Source organism: Convolutriloba macropyga, chromosome 1, assembly GCF_964194025.1.
Source record: "Convolutriloba macropyga chromosome 1, txConMacr16.3, whole genome shotgun sequence".
Classification (NCBI taxonomy): Eukaryota; Metazoa; Xenacoelomorpha; order Acoela; family Convolutidae; genus Convolutriloba; species Convolutriloba macropyga.
Genome location: NC_134468.1, coordinates 40,036,033 through 40,053,371, shown reverse-complemented (window position 1 = coordinate 40,053,371; position 17,339 = coordinate 40,036,033). Strand labels below are relative to the sequence as shown.

At 35.2% G+C, this 17,339-nt stretch overlaps 3 protein-coding genes across 5 annotated transcripts in view; 1 reads left to right on the top strand and 2 right to left on the bottom strand.

Moving 5' to 3' along the window:
• The window catches only part of LOC142339056 (uncharacterized), a 187,277-nt gene that overhangs the window by 104,229 nt on the left and 65,709 nt on the right, over positions 1 to 17,339 (top strand). The window lies entirely within an intron of this gene.
• LOC142338952 (integrator complex subunit 7-like) overlaps positions 1 to 17,339 on the bottom strand; it is a 55,759-nt gene that overhangs the window by 14,414 nt on the left and 24,006 nt on the right. For all 3 annotated transcript variants that reach the window (XM_075388628.1, XM_075388629.1, XM_075388630.1), the window contains exons 2-6: positions 10,629 to 11,038; positions 10,130 to 10,277; positions 8,965 to 9,164; positions 7,884 to 8,039; positions 2,883 to 3,148 (exon numbers count right to left, since the gene is read on the bottom strand). In XM_075388628.1, coding sequence (XP_075244743.1) covers positions 2,883 to 3,148; positions 7,884 to 8,039; positions 8,965 to 9,164; positions 10,130 to 10,277; positions 10,629 to 11,005 — 1,147 coding nt within the window. In that variant the 5' untranslated portion in view covers positions 11,006 to 11,038. The remainder of the gene's footprint in view (positions 1 to 2,882; positions 3,149 to 7,883; positions 8,040 to 8,964; positions 9,165 to 10,129; positions 10,278 to 10,628; positions 11,039 to 17,339) is intronic.
• Positions 13,086 to 17,339, bottom strand: part of LOC142348846 (uncharacterized) — a 9,600-nt gene continuing 5,346 nt past the window's right edge. Inside the window, exon 3 of the mRNA XM_075400392.1 lies at positions 13,086 to 13,611. Within this exon, the coding sequence (XP_075256507.1) occupies positions 13,143 to 13,611 (469 nt within the window). The 3' untranslated portion in view covers positions 13,086 to 13,142. The remainder of the gene's footprint in view (positions 13,612 to 17,339) is intronic.

The window sequence follows — 17,339 nt, the reverse complement described above, 5'->3', positions numbered from 1 at the left end:
GACCATTTTTTGCGTCAGCAGATTATTGGTCATTTAACTTTTTGGCATAGGTTGTTTTTCGGTCGTTGACCATTTTGGAATTAGCGCCATTTCGGTAATCGACTTTCATCCAAATGCATGCAAAACGCTATGCAGCGTGTTTAAAGGGAACATGTTAAACAAGTGAAGATTACCAGCTTAAACAAGGTGGTATAGGTACTCAAATTAAGTTTAATATATAGAAGATATAGATACATAGATGACCAAAACTTTATCCAGTGTTATGTGTGATCAAGACTATTTGAGATCGCTATTATCTATTTGAGCTATCTATTGCATCTTTTCGAAACATTCCATTCAAATTGTTCAGACAAAATTCTGATATGTGACCACAAAAGGCGAGAAATTCCGGAAATCCTTGTTCGACAGTAATTATAAAATCTGATGGTTTTTGATTAGATTTTCGGCCAAAAATTAGCTGAAGTCGTCAATCAAAAGTCATAACTCCCCAGAAGGCACGCATTCATTTGTTATTTAAAATAACGTTGCACACGAAATGAGGTTAACGAATGGCTGGCTGAATGACCGCAGATTATACTTTGAGGACTGTTAATAAAAAATTGTAAAAAAAACAGATCGCAGTTTTAACCACAACATAAAAATAAACCGACTAACGTCGGAAAAATTACTCTCAAATGACAGGCGGCGCAATTTCATTAAGGGGCTGTAGCCTCGATAAATTTTTCTTTATGGATCCGAAAACATCAGCCGACGGTAGGATTCGTGCCACGACCTCCTGCGTCCTCGACGGATGTATTAACCACTAGGCTATCAGGGCCTTGACATCTAGTCTCCAACAATCGGTTTTGTTTGAACAAAAAACTTTATTTGGAAGTGAGAGCAATTGAAACCACTCAAAAATCAAGAAGTGCGTGAAAACGTCACATGAGAAGTCAAAGATTTTACTAAAAGAAAAGCGCAAAACGGTCAAGCGAAAAATTTGCATAAAAAGACACACGATTACAAACAGAAACTTTGAAGAGGAGAATTTGCTGCTGATTAAAATTGTTCTGATGTCTGACTTATGTACTGTAAAGCTGGTATCAAATAAACTTCAATAAGTGACCTCTTCTCTTATTGAAAGCTGGAAAATCGATCAAAGAGAGTGGGGTCATTTTGGGAAGTACCTAACAAAAACCTTGATCACGAAATGAAAAGAACCAAGAGGGACAACATTAGCTCCACTTAGCTATCGCAGTTCTTAGAAAACAATACTCGCCTTTGCAGTACCGATTTTCACTGTTTCAAAAGAGCTGACATTGGCTACTGCTATTAAGAAAAGCAAACACAAACAAACAGACTAACATCCGAACCTTCGAATGAGATGGTTGGCTTTGGTTGTACTTAATCTAAGCATAGGGAGGGAGGTCAGCCACAGAAGGCGACGATAAAAGCGGATAGGGGAGGTCCAAAGTTAGTGAGGTTCCCAAGCAACTTTGTTGAGGTTAAGTCAGGCTGTAAGAGAGCTTCTCAACCCCTTAATGCCCTCCGGTCTGGACCTGTTTCTTTAGTTCGTTTTCGAGAACGACAAGTTAAAAGCGTCAGTAGAAATATCGGTCAAGCAAAAATCCGCATGAAAAAAGACAACAGGACTTAATATAACTGTTTCAAACTTCGTTTGAGAGCAATTAAATACTAGCTAAAAATTTTATGATTACAGTTCCAAAATTAATTTAAAATTCGGCTTTATTGCGTTCTTTTGACCCGTTTTTGAGGCCACGAAAAATCAATTACTCAAGTAAGCGAACAAAAATTAAAAACGGCCAAGCAATAATTTTGCATTAAAAACGTAGCTGGCGCATTGCCAGAAAAAAGCCGCAATAGCTTCGTAGAGCTGCAGTCTCCAAAAGATTTTTTTTATTGAGATTCTTTATAACTTAGTGCTGCTTCTTTTAGCTTCTCTTAAACAACCTTCAGTTAGGGTAAAATACACTCACTTGACATTCTTTCCTTGAATTAAAGTAAAGAAAAGTCTTTTTGATAGTGACGAAGTCATTTTTGAGATTGAGGTAAGTGACAAGTGACTAAAAACTTGATCATGCTAATGAACAAAAAAACTCGTTCCACAGAGTGAAAATGACGTCACGTACTCAATTCAGTTGAAACTGCATGAAGGAATAAAAAGCAGATTTGAAGTGATTGTGACGTCATGGTCAGCGATCGACGACGAAATCTTGACGACGAAATAAAAACATAGCAGGACAAGTCCTGAAGTAAAATCCAAAGAATTTTAATTGACTAAACAGAAAATTAGATCTAGAACTGACCATGAGTGAATTGAGAAAACCATTTCTAAAAAAACAAGATCAAAAAAATTTAAAAAACACAGAAAATCATTGTCAAAATGCCGCATGTGAACAAAAAACCATTAGCGAGAAACCGAATTTTTGTTCAAACACCGTTTTCTCAGTCTGATTTAGAATTAGAGCGAAAAAAAATCACGCGGCAAAACCACTCGCTTTTTCGCTCCATTTCCAGTTTCGACGTAACCAAAATCACTACTCCTATTTAAATTCAAAAATCATGGAAATGTGTGAACAGATCTTAAAAAAAGACAGCGCCCCAATACAATTCAAATTCTTTGAATCGTAAAAAAGACAGCGCCCCAATACAATTCAAAGTTATTCAAATTCTTTGAATTGTAAAAACAAAGAAGGACAATAATAGCCTCAGCTATTGCTTCGCTGCTATTAAAGAAAAACAAGTTCGCAATATTTGTTTTAAACTTCGTTCGAGAACAATTAATAAATACAGACGTTGCGTTTTTTAAGGGAAAAGAAAGCAGTTCTAAAAAAACAATAGCTCTAGACTCAGATGAAATTAAGGAGCTTTTATTCTCTTACCATATTTAGCATAGAAATTAAGAGCAGCGACAATGCTAGGTGATTCTTTGGTATAACAGTACTCCTCGCAAATCTCCATAAGAGATTTGACTATTTCTGTGGCATCTTTTGCTTCTACTCCAAACTTTTTATTGTTCTGATCAACTTCCATAGCATCTTCGGTTGTTTCAGGTGTGACTTTAAAGACCACAGATGATGGCAAACTTGCCACGACTTTCATACAATGACCAAACAGATTATCGTTTTCTTTCTGCCCAATAGTGTATCTGAAAAACAAATAGTAACCGTTACAAAAAGAGTTGCTTTCTCTTCGAATTAATTCAAGCAAATATTAAAACGGCAGTTCCAAATATCACAATGTTTTTTTCATCTGAGTGAATTTCAAATTCTAACTAAAATTCCTGGGACGCCTAGTTCGGGCCAAAGACCTTGAACATCTCACTCTGACAGGGAAAATTTTCGGATCGAGAGTCAAGGGGAGACAAAGAAAAAAACAATTTGCGGGATCAGCAGAGAAATTCTACACCGAGCTAATGATAAAAAGGAGTGGAGAGTGTTTTCAGAAGTGGACGCCAATGCCTGGTACAGACCAGGCACCAGAAGAAGAACTTCAAATATCAATAGACTTTAACGCAAGCACATCAGAAAAATTTGACACCAACCTCAACAAATTTTGGTAAAATTATGGGGCTTAATTTGATTACGATGGGGAAAGGGCAAAGCCAATTTTACTTCGTTAAGAAGTCAAAAGCTGGCACCAGTTCATTGCAGCCATTATGAATTTTCTTGAAAGCTAATACCATTGTGATCGCTTAAATTGTTTTCCTGTGTTATTATTGCGGTTATTTGATTGGCTTTCGTTGAAATTCGCTTGTCATTTGTAATTTTTTCCGAATTGCAGAATTATTTCCGAATGTTCTTAAATTTTTTTAAGATGTCCGCAACTAATGGAGACGTTTCGATATCAAACAAATTTCATAAAAACACTCAAAACCTAATCTTCATTATAACTTAATCAATTTGATTAATCAAGACAGTATTTTCTTAAACAAAATCCACCCGAAAAGGGCACATATTATATTCGCATTTCATAAAAAATAAATTTTATGACCAAATTTACGCACTTCAATTTTATCAAGAGCGTAACCAGCTTTCAAAGCCGCATGAATGGAGTTTAATTATTGCAACTGCATGCTTGAAGTGACAGTCACATCAACAGCAGCAGGTTTACCAGCTTTCAAAAAAGGACAAAAACATCTTCCGGGCGCGAACAGATCTCGGGTTTCAAATTATTTCTCTAAACACCAGGGGATAAGTTCGCTAGGGAGCAAGCACAGAACTTGTTCATTCAGTTCCTAATAAGTTTTTGAATAAAAAAATTTCCACGGATGTAAATTGCCTGAATTGAACAACTATAATGTTTAACACTTCTTCCACCTTCAGCATTTGTCCCGTAACAACTAGCTTTTCAAAACTATTTTCTAATTTATTTGAAGCTAATCTGTCATAATAACCAATTTGGATAAAAAACAGAAGACTTAAGGAAATTCTTAAATTCCATGATGCATATCAAGTGGTCAGAACTGCTTTTCATTACTGCGATTCAAAAGCGAGTTAAATATTAAGGACACCGGAGAAGAATTTTGCGAAAATTTGTATTCAAGAGTACTTTTAAATAACAAGCTGATTTTATTCTATTTTTTAAATAACAAGCATAAAAATCTTTCAAAAAATAGCTGGCAGATTGCCAGACAATAGCCGCAATAGCTTTGTAGATCCGCAGTCCAAAAGATTTAAAAAGACAGACTAAAAAAATGATCTTTTATTAAGAAAGATTTTAAAATTTTGATTAAGAATCTGTATAACTTATTGCTTCTTCTATTAGCTGCTTTTAAATAACCTTCAATTACAGTGATATACACTCACTTGATCTTATCTCTATGAATTAAAGTAAAGAAAAAGTCATTTTCAGAATGAGGAAGTCATTTTTGAGAGTGGTGAGGTAAGTCACGTGTGACCAAAAAGTTTATCACACGAAAGAACAAAAAACACGCTCTACTTAGAGCGAAAAATGACGACACGCACGCAATTCAGTTCAAATTGCATGAACGCAAGAACAAAAAGCAGACGTCATGGTCGTAACAAAAATTGTGACGATAAAATAAAAAACATAGCAGGACAAGTCCTGACGTACAATTCAAAGAAGTTTCATTGACTACAAAAAAAACTAGACCAAAAACAGACCATGAGTGAATTGGAAAATCCATTTCTAAAAATCAGATCAGAAAAATTAAGAAAAAAAAACAGAAAATCAATGTCAAAATGCCACATGAACAAAAAACCACTAGCGAGAAATGAAAATTTGGTTCAAACAAAAAACTAGGCGTAGAATGAACTATGAATGGATTGGGAAAACAATTTAGAAAAAAAATCCGATCCAAAAAATCGAAAAAACGTAAAAAATCGAAGTGAAATTGCCGCATGTGAACAAAAAAACTAGCGAGATAGCGAATTTTTGTTCAAACACTGTTTTCTCACTCTACTTTAAAATTAGAGCGCCAAAAATTCACGCCGCCAAAACCACTCGCTTTTTCGCTCCATTTCGTTTCGATGTAACCAAAATCACTACTCCTATTTGACTTCAAAAATCATGAAAATGTGTGAACAGGTCTTAGAAAAAAGACAGCGCCCCAATGCAGTTCAAATTCTTTGAATTGTAAAAAACCAAGAGAAGGCCAAGAATAGCCTCAGCTATCGCTTCGCGGCTATTAATAACAAGCATAATCTTTTGTTCTGTTCTTTTAATTAACAAGCCTTAAATTGCCAATTTATTTCAAAAAATTTAACAAACAACCGTTTTTCAAACTCCATAAACCATTTTCAGCATCTAAATTGAATATTACTTTAACGAACATCCGTACTTTCTCATGATTTTGTGGCCAAACTTTATAAGCAGATAGTCTTTGTTAAAATTAGTTTGTAAAATTTTTGTAAAAAGTTTGTAAAAATCTTGATATTTTTGCATTAAAAATGAGCCCTAGAAGCGAGCAAAAGAACGTTCTAGAAGAAAACGGTCACGTAAACATTTTGAATAAAAAAGACATTTACCTTTATGGGTTCAAATTTCACTCGCAATTAAAAGCTCTTTGTTGACTGAAAGAAAAACAAGGGTTTTCTATGTAAAAAGTTTGTTCAGCCGATGGTCTGTTCCATTTGGAGCTCCAAGTGACGCTCGGACAACCTTAGATCAGCTTTTTTCTTTTTTAAAAAAGGTCAGTTTATTTTCTCATCTACATATTTTGTGAACCACTTACGAAGTTATTACTCAAATTCTCAACTTTGTAGAATCCGAATTTCATACAGAAAACTCCCATAACTGTACTTGTGACAGGTTCTCCATTTGAAGATCAAATAAGAGTCTACTTGAATCCATCTTTATTCTCCTTATTGACTACTTAATTTCCTTATTTTTCAGCGAATTAATATTACAAGGTTGCAACGAAAGCACAAATATTAATGCAGTTCTCGATTAACTTCTGAAGTAGTTAATAAATTTTTCGAATCGTACAGTTCGAAATTGTGGAGCAGATGTTCCAACATTCTTTTAAATTTTGATATTCATTTTCCACATTCCAAGAGGAAGTTTATTCCAATTCAGAAAGCTTCATTGCAGTAAGGAACGGTTGCTTGCTTTTATTATAATAAGTTGTTCTGTTCTGCAATTTTTTCTCGACAAAATATTCTCTCAAAGAAAAAATTAACAGTACTAAATTCATTTTAAGAAAAACTAAAATTTCTGAACTTCTAAATACTCGTTTCGAGTAATTAGCAATTCTGCTGGCAAAATGTAAGATTTCGTCAAAAGATTTTTGTCATGTAGCATACTTTGATGATTGCCCAATTTATTTGTCGGTTTATCCGTTGTATTCAAGAGTTGCTAAAGTTAAGAAAATTAAGGTATTTAAATTTAACTGTATGAGTACTGATGATCTAAACATTAATTGTGCTTCAAAAGATATTTCATGACGTATAATAATATATAACAATCTTATGACCACGACCATTTGTGAGAGCAACTTAATAAATTGAATTTGAAAGCGCAAATTTGAATCAATCTCAGTTCCCAAATATCCGCTGTTTTTATCAATTTGTTTTTCGTTGAAATTTACCTAACCGAATTATCATTTTGCCTCACAAAGAAAAATAAATCAATCATGCTCAAAAAAACTTTAGACATCAATTACAAAATCTATTGTGAAACTGCTTAAATTCAAATTTGCAAGTCTTGAATAATGCTACATTATCTGTGCAGTTGTAACTTGAATGCATCACTATCTGGTTTTTACAAAGTATCCACTGAACTTCCAAATCAGAACTGTACTCTTGACCATTCAGACAATACAAAAAAATATAACCAAGAGCAGAAGAAAACCATACGAGAAAAAAAATTAAACACACAAAATTAAATTAAGTCCAACACATGAACTGGAGAGCATTTTAAAACTTAGACCAGTCTTTTTTTATCGACCTTTGAGCAAAAAAGTACACAATCGAAGTTAGAAAGTTTGCATTCAATTGCTGTCAAGAGTTAAAGTCTCAATAAAAAATTTAAGGTAAGACCCAAATTAGATTATATAGCACTCAAGGCTTAGGTCGCGAATGTCAACCGAATCGAAAGATCGGTCAAGCACATTAATAGCATTTAAAAGACGCTACTAAAATAATTGCTTCTTTCTAGAGCCATTAAACAATAGGCAGTCCGAGAACTTGATGCATTTGAGCTTTTCCAGTGCATTTGAACTCGAAAAACGAAGAAGAGAAAAGCGAATAAAGACCAACAGGACTCAAATAATTGCTACAAACTTTGTTAGAGCGCAGTTAAACACGTAATTGCGATCAATTCAATCAGCGGACTTCAGATCACAAACTTTTATATACAATTACTTGTTGCACAAAAAAGGCAAATCAGTTAGGAGCTTCAAAGGCAAAGTAACAACTCACTTCAATAAATAGTTGGACTGCTCATTAGTCCATGCATGTGGGACTCGCTGGGCGAACTTGAGGAGACAAGCTAGGCTGGTCTGTTGCACAGCTGGTCTCTTATCATGGATGACCAGGTGATCCAACACTTCATCTATCACCTCTTTGCACATCACTCTATAACTCACAATCTAACTATTTACAACTTACTTCAAATTTATTTGCAGAATTTAATGAATTCTACTGTTATAGGGTTTGGCATCAATAAATCCAGATAAATTAAGTCGAAGGATATCAAATAAGTCTGAGATGTGGGGAATAATAGAAAAGGGACAGTTAAGAACAGGCTACTGTTAATGCACTGCAGACTAAAAGCCTAATGCTGCTCCGGTGCGATTACGCAGAAACAAAATTATTATTATTATTTATATCAAATAAACAACGGAATACTTGAGCTTGGAGAGCGTAAGACAGCTACTAACAAAAGTATATACAGAGAACACGGACCCTATGCATACTAACAGTATCTTGCTACATCAGTACGTACAGTATAAGTATCTTAGAACATTTTTTTTTCAGAAAATAGACTGAGCATCTATGATTCTTTTGTTGTTTTTCATCATGTTCATTGAAACAATCATGAACGAAATTGATAATTAGGATAGTATTTTTTCAGATTTTGAACGATGCACCTTGATAATGATGATAACATTTACCATCTAAAACGTTGCAAGTAACGTTTTTTCGCCAAAATCAGTAAATACAAAGCCGAGTGTCTGGGGGTCAAGTCCGAATGCCCTACTTAAACTCTATCAGTGGTGTGCAGGTGAAAGCCACCGAGTCAAAAGATGAAAGAATCCTTCTTTCCATGTAATTTCAGAAAACCTAAAATCTCACAAAAATCAGGAACTTATTTAACACATTTTGCCATCTGAATCAGTTTTCTTATCAGATACCAACAATCGACTAATTGCACTAATACAAAGATGCATGACCTCTGCCCCTTCCCTTTACATAACTTTGTTTCCCACTTATTTAGGCATTCATTTTTCTACTGTACCGCTCTCTTAAGTTTGCACGGTGGCTGCCGGTATGCATTAACCTGTTCCTGATAGCAGTCTCAGATGCTGTGTTGACAATGTGCAGCAGATGGGGTGTAGTGTTGAATGTGTTGGCATAGCTCAGCACTACCTGCACCACTTTGGAGCTAGACTCTAGATCGTGGCCACAGTTACCCAGGATGCTGATCAGAGACACTATGTGGTCAGGACAACAGGTCACGCTATCCAGTAACGCTTGGATCTGCAACACACGATACTCTTGTACATGTTACCTGAGTCTCATGTGAGAAAATATATGAAATTTTCTAGAGCTTTCCTATTTGCCAGAATTTCGAATAGACTTTGGCAAAGTCACGTACATTGCTTGAGTTTTATATGACACTGCAGCTCTGGCACGTACAACTTGACGCAAATGTTTTCAATTCCACTTTCTTTCCCATTCCCAACTTACTACATTAACGTACTTACCTCTCTTGACGAATTTCCATTTTCATTGAGGTCGCCCAACAAAGAGGACAACCCATTAAAAGTTAATTTGTAGCAATTATTTGAGTCCTGTTGGTAGCTGACTAGACTAGGGAGCAGTATATTAACAATGTTACTGATAATTAAAATTGTTGAAGGACGACGAACTTTTATTTTCAGACAGCTGTTAACCAGCATTCCATACACCAGTCTCTCTTATTTCACAAATGCCTGTACATTGTATGTATGAATTCTTTCTACCTCCCGGTTAACAGCGTGCACGAAAAGAATAAATTATGCCGTAAACAGAAAATAATACGCTCCACGCATTTCTTTACTCGGAGCTCTCAGGTTACATTACCTGGTCTGTATATTAATACCTCTGTAAGCCCACATAATTTCGCTGTCCCTTCCCCTACCTCTACCCCTCCTCCCCCAGCAGCACATTGAACTGCCGTGCTTTAGCGCTCGCAAAACGGGTGGCAGGCAGAAATGTTCCTAGAGTACCACCTTCTCTGCTATCAAATATCTTTTATCATTGGCAATTCTGATCTGAAGTTCAGATCGATAAGCTGAAGGATGAGCTGTTCGGTTTCGGTTCTGACCACGAACTGAATTTATATAAAGTTGATGGTAATTTGAAATGGGTGGCAATCTTCTCCGCTACCTTTTTTATACAAAAAGCTAAACTGATACGCTTAGATGAACTACTATTAAGAGCTGATGGAACTAATGACTTACCTTAGAAATAATCATAGCAGAGAACATGGGCGATGCAAGAGAGTACTGGTAGGCGGCGAAAAGGGCAGCCTCCACCTCTACCTGATCATTGGAGTCGAGTGCATTCTTCACAAAGTGGTGACAACTCACTTTCTCTCGTCCAATCGAACTGTACACCAAACAATATATTTCATTTGAGCTTTACATATTGATTTTTAAATTCTTTTTCCCCGGTCGATAAAAATTCGAGGTTTGCTTTTTTATGTCAGTAGACAGTAATCACTTATTATTCAATAGTAAGATCTGATAGAACTGAAGTTGATGAAAAAAGATGTTTTCAACCTCAACTTTGCATAAAAATGAAAGGTACAAGGCAAATACTCAGTTATTAGAACTAACGTATCACAAACCAATGCCATCGGACAAGGCTAGAGCTACAAAAAGATATTATTGAGCGATAATTTCAGATAAGTTTAGCAGCAACCTTTGCTAACAAATTGATTAAAAATGAAATAATTGCCTAAACACTCCCAACTGACGTAATGCTAATGATCTGGCCACCGGATCGTTACTGTGCATTACAGATTCTATCTTTTGCAAGTAATCCGACTTGTTGATAATCTTTGCCGCAAAGTCCTGCAGTATAAACTTCTCACACACATTGACAATGTACGCTCTGACTGCATTGTTCGCTGCTCTAAAGAGATCGGCAAGCTTTAAAAAAGCCGAGTTGATCAAAACCGGCAAAGGAATTTGGTTCAGGATAGTTGGAAGACGGACCAAGCTATCAATTTGATCACCAGGAGTGCCTGATCGGAATCCCTTGTCAAGTGAGAGGATGAGAAGGTTGCCTTGGTGGAGGCTCAATGTCCCTAGAGACCTCTCAGAGGTTGCCATTCTAAGATGCAACCGTTTATGTCATTCTTACATCTGAAAAAAGTTTGCTGAACACCGATTTTAACAAAACATAGCCGGCAGATTGCCGGAAAAAAGCCGCGAAAGACGCTTGGGGCCTTCCATGAATTGAAACAACTAAAGAGATTAGATAGACAGATCGACCACCAGTCCTTTAATAGACCACTAGCACTAGACTTTTTGGGTTAGCTTTGGACTCATTTTTATGAGACACATAAGCTCTAAGGAGAAAGCCCTAATATGGCTTTTCAAAATAAGGATCTTCCGTTTGTGCCCCCTCAGCTTAGTGGGCGCATAATATTTGCAACCCTGAGATGCACGTGCAATATTTTTTTACATAATGACTTACTATGTAATGGCACGTGCTCTGTAACTGGGGGGCGCATAACGTACTGGGGGCACAAACGGAGAAGATCCCAAAATTAATACTCAAAATCAAAAACTCATGACACTAATAATAAAAAATTAGAGCATACATGTTTGGCACTACTTTGATGCACACTATTGACCTTTAACAATTAAATGTTCATGAAACTTAAAGTTCCATAAATGAGTTCAGAAGTCATTTTTTTGAGTGAGGTAAGTCATTGAAAAAGTCAATTCCAAGAAGTCAGGGTAAGACGAAACAAAAATCTGTTAGACGAAGTAAAAAAACATAGCAGGACAAGTCCTGAAATACAATCCAAAGAATTGAATGAAAAACCTAGAAGTACTCTACCTGACCAGCAGATCAATTGAACAACGCCAGCCAAAACACAAACAAAATCATCTCGAAAAATTTAGAAACTAAAACAATCTAAGCAAACTAAACAAAAATATACTCATTGCTAAAACTCTTGAAGCTTTTATACCCCTAAGGCAAAATTGATCTATCTAAATATACCTATTTCAAAAATATGTTAAGAACCAATTTTTATTTCTGAAATCGGTCCAGTATTATCTCTGCAAGACCTGAAAAAAAATCATTGGCCCTTGAAGATCGGTTAGCTCGAAAAGGACCAATTTTTGTTCAATGAAATTAATTGTTAATTTTAATGAAATGTTGCTGAAAATCGTGATATTAATATCTTCAGAATCATTTCTGTGTCTCTAGAGGCTATCCAGTAACCGAATTCTAAGCCTTAAAAAATACATTGGCTCAAAGATCGATAGGCAATAATCTTTACAAATTTCAGATTTCATTAAATAGAAATTCGTTCTATTAAAATGTTGAAAAACCATTCAATTGCCCACTAGGAATTATCTAATAGCACACGATCAAACCCTGGATGAGGTTATCTGGCTACTGAAGCAAGAAAAGCTGAATAAAAGACAAAATTGCAAAATCTATCGAAAATTTTTTAAAATTTGAAAGGCTAAATTGTTGAAAACAAATCCATTGAAATTCACAACCATGCAGGAACTTTTTATCAGACCGTGGAATAGGTTTTCTAGCACTTGAGAATGGACAAATATCAAAAACTGACAAAAATTTTAGGAAACTTTAAAAATTGCAGATTTTATCAAAAAAAAGCTAAAATTCGAGTCATTAAAATGTTGAAAAATTAGTATCATTTTGCGTGTTTGTGTTTGTAGTACCAAAACATATAGCTCATCAAATGGTCATAACAAGTAATTTTGTCTCGCAAAAGGCCTTCATCAACTTTTAAAAACTTCAAACTAAGACTAATCAAGCAAAAAAAAACTTAAAAAATATCACAAAAAACATAAAAAATTGCACCATTTTGAGCCCAAAAACTCGTAAAAATGACCTTTTAACCTTGAATTGAGGCCATCCCAGCAGCTGCAACACTCTAAGCACTTGAAGGACTTCGAACGTCCACTTTTAAAAAAAACCCACTGCTCTTAAGCAAAAAAATTCGAAATAAGCATTATTCTAGCAAAGTGGCTGTTTCCGCCATATTTAGGGTTGTTTATGGCAAGACATTCGTTATGTTGAAATCTTGTATTTTGTATCAATCCTAACCACGAATTCAGCAAAAACAAGGCATCAAGTTCATTTCCGCGAACATAGATCATTCTATTTCAAAATTTGTTGGTAAAACTCAAAACACCTTAACACTTAAAAAGAACACCTTAATTAACGTGAAGATGGATTTACAGCATATAGCTCTCAACATCAGCGAGAAAAATACTGCATCATCATTTGTTCATGTTGCTGTAGCTCTGCTTCTATTTCATTTTCAATCATTTCAACGTCAGTAGACATGGGACTTGCCCGCTGAAAACCAGCCTGATGCCCATAACACCCCAAACCATACAAAGGATAGTTCCCCATGTTGGGTGTTCTGCCATGCATCGGCGAAGATATTCTGTCTCTGTTGCAACTTGGAGTTCCAATGGAACTACTTGACCCCAAAACCTTGCTTCGGTTTGAACATTTTTCAATCTTGATCTTCCAAGCATTGATGCATTTTTCTTGGACAGCGGTCTCATTTCTTAGCGTATTCAGTTCTGTTTGACCATGTTGCTTGCACGATAATGCATTTTCTTTTTCTTTAAGAAGAGCTTCAAGCTCACCACAGATTTTTCTGCATTCTTCCCTCCTTTGTTTTAGTCGCTCAATCTCGGATAAATCAACTTTAGCCCTGGATTCCCAAATATACAAAAAAATAACATAACCGACTAACGTCGGGCGAATTGCTCTCAAACGACCGGCGAGCGGTTGGCTTTGTCAGTAGCTAGCCAAGTTTTATTAAAGCTAGCGCTAGCTTGACTCGACTATTAAACTTTTGGTTTTCTAGCTTTGTTAGTAAACAAATCAAATAGAAAACTGATATTTAAAAAATTCGCAAATATTGCAAAATCTAAATAAAAAAGCTTCCAGATTTTGCAGTGAAAATGTTCACAATTATTTTTTCTCTCCTGAGTGATGTCAAGTAACCCATCTGCAAGACTAGAAAAAAATCGCTGGCCAGTAATGATAGTTAAACTGAGAAAAGGACAAAAACATTAAAAAATTTTGAAAACAATTGCAAATTTTAACAAAATCTTGCCAAAATTCAACACATTAAAATCTTCAAAACCATTCCGTTAATTTAAGAGACTATCCAAACTCACTATTTCAAGCTTTAATTAGTTTTAATGGCTCAAAAACATCCATAAACTTGGAACATGATAATAATTTTTGGAAAATTTAGAAAATTATATTTTATCAAAAAAGTGCTAAAGCAGGAGTCATTAAAATATTGATAACAATTCCATGAATCTAGAAACTATGCGACAGCTGTTCATGAAGCTTTGGAGCAGGTCCCTAGGATCCTGGTGCCGGAAAAAAATGATAAAAAAGTCAAAGATTCAAAAAAATTGAAATTGGAAATAATTTTAAAAATTGCTAATCTTAAAATCTTGAAAACCCATCCACTACATCTAGAAACTATGCAGTAACCTATGCTCAAACTCTAGAGGAGGTTTTGTGTTTATGTGGCTGTTGAGGTTGGAGAAACCAAGAAAATGACAAGAAAATTTCAAAAAACTTGAAAATTAGAAGTTGAAAAAACAGCTGAAATTTGTGATAAAAGTATCAACTTATCCATGACCAACATACATTTTTCAGTAACTCATTATCAAACCCTAACGGAGAATTATTGTTAGGCTGAAAAACCTGAATAAATGACAATAATGGCAAATAAACTGACAATAGCGATAATAAACTGACAATAAATTCAAAAATTTGCAAGTTTTGTTAAAAAAAAATGCTGAAATACGTGGTGCTGAAATCTGGAAACACATTTCATTACATTTAGAAGTTATACAGTAACTACTTTTGAACCCTAGAGGAGGTTTCTCGAGTCTTGAGGCTGGAGAAACCTAAAAACCAACAAAAACCTGAAAAAAGTGCAAAATTTATCAAAAAAATTGATAAAAATTGTCATATTAAAAAACTGAAAGCTATTCCATGGCAAAAATATTGTTTGAGTAACTTAACTTATTATCAAATCTCTAAGGACGTTTTCTGGCCCCTGCGTCAAGAAAGAAGTGGATAATAAAATATAAATTTCGAAATTGGAAAAATTTGCACGTTTTGTCAAAAAAAGGCTAAAATTCAAGATGTTAAAATGTTGAAACCATTCCACTACCACTAGAAACTATGCAGTAACGTAATATAAAACCCTTGAGGAGGTTTCTTGACACCTAGGGCTGAAAAAAACGCAAAAAATGACGAAAATTTTTAAAAAACTTGAAAAAATTTGTGAAAATTAGTATAAAATTGCGTGTTTTTAGCGATCGGTTGTTCGTCAGTAGCCACGGCAGGCGTGCGGGGGGGGGGGGGGGGGGTGTACACCGGGGGTCTGATGGTGAGGGGGCGTGCAACAGTGGGGTGGGGGCAACAGCGCCGTGGGGGGGGGGTGGGGGCAATAGGGGGGGGGGCAACAGTGGGGGTGTCGTCAACCTCTAAGAACAGCCCTTCACAACATAAGTATTAAGTCTCCCAAACAGTTTGAGCTGAAACAGAGCTGAAAGGCTCTAAGAGCACTTAATGCCCGCTGGGCGCTACCTATTTATCCCGTTTTTGAGGACGAAAAGTCAAAAGCGTAAGACGAAAAATCGGTCAAGCGAAAAATCGCATAAAAAAAAGACCGACAGGACTAATATAATTGCTACAAACTTCGTTTGAGAGCAATTAAACAGCCAAAAGAAATCCATGCTTTCAACAGACCAATTGAAGGAAAATACGATATCAGTGATCTAAAGGACGAGCTTAAGTCTTATATTGCGATCATTTAATTGTTCTTAACAAATTCAAAAATCACAAGTCAAGATCACAAGTCCTTAATATGGATATTCTCTCAACCCGTTCTGAGCATGATTAAGACTAACATGCGATCCTGGACCTTTCGTTGTTCAGAGAGCGATAATATATCACAAGATTTGACAAGTTCACCAAAACTATTCTTCCTCAATTCCTCCAGACCATCATTCGCCACTTTCACTTCATTCTGCAATTCTTGATTAAGAGTACTCTCTTTTTGCAAAGACACGTCTAACCAATTCCCACGTTCCTTCTCAAGCTCTAAAATCATCACTCAAATAATAGGTAAGCAAGTTAATAGCAGTTGCTTCCCGTGATTGACGCTACATTTACTCTTCAATCAACATCAAAATTGGTTTCAAAACAAAATCTACAAAGAATTCGTGATTTGATCCGGCATAAAACCCCAAAGCAATAAATCATGCCCAAGATTCCAAAGATTTTTGCATCGGAAAAAGAAAAATTCTTCTAATAATGAGAAACTCTGTCGATGGCGTAGGTTTTTAAATAAAAAAGATTCCAGATTTTGCAGTGAAAATGTTCACAATTATTTTTTCTCTCCTGAGTGATGTCAAGTAACCCATCTGCAAGACTAGAAAAAAATCGCTGGCCAGTAATGATAGTTAAACTGAGAAAAGGACAAAAACACTCAAAAATTTTGAAAACAATTGCAAATTTTAACAAAATCTTGCCGAAATTCAACACATTAAAATCTTCAAAACCATTCCGTTAATTTAAGAGACAATCCAAACTCACTATTTCAAGCTTTAATTAGTTTTAATGGCTCAAAAACATCCATAAACTTGGAACATGATAATAATTTTGGAAAATTAGAAAATTATATTTTATCAAAAAAGTGCTAAAGCTGGAGTCATTAAAATATTGATAACAATTCCATGAATCTAGAAACTATGCGACAGCTGTTCATGAAGCTTTGGAGCAGGTCCCTAGGATCCTGGTGCCGGAAAATAATGATAAAAAGTCAAAGATTCAAAAAATTGAAATTGGAAATAATTTTAAAAATTGCTAATCTTAAAATCTTGAAAACCCATCCACTACATCTAGAAACTATGCAGTAACCTATGCTCAAACTCTAGAGGAGGTTTTGTGTTTATGTGGCTGTTGAGGTTGGAGAAACCAAGAAAATGACAAAAAAATTTCAAAAAACTTGAAAATTAGAAGTTGAAAAACAGCTGAAATTTGTGATAAAAGTATCAACTTATCCATGACCAACATACATTTTTCAAAAACTCATTATCAAACCCTAACGGAGAATTTTTGTTAGGCTGAAAAACCTTGAATAAATGACAATAATGGCAAATAAACTGACAATAGCGATAATAAACTGACAATAAATTCAAAAATTTGCAAGTTTTGTAAAAAAAAAAGCTGAAATACGTGGTGCTGAAATCTGGAAACACAATTCATTACATTTAGAAGTTATACAGTAACTACTTTTGAACCCTAGAGGAGGTTTCTCGAGTCTTGAGGCTGGAGAAACCTAAAAACCAACAAAAACCTGAAAAAAGTGCAAAATTTATCAAAAAAATTGATAAAATTGTC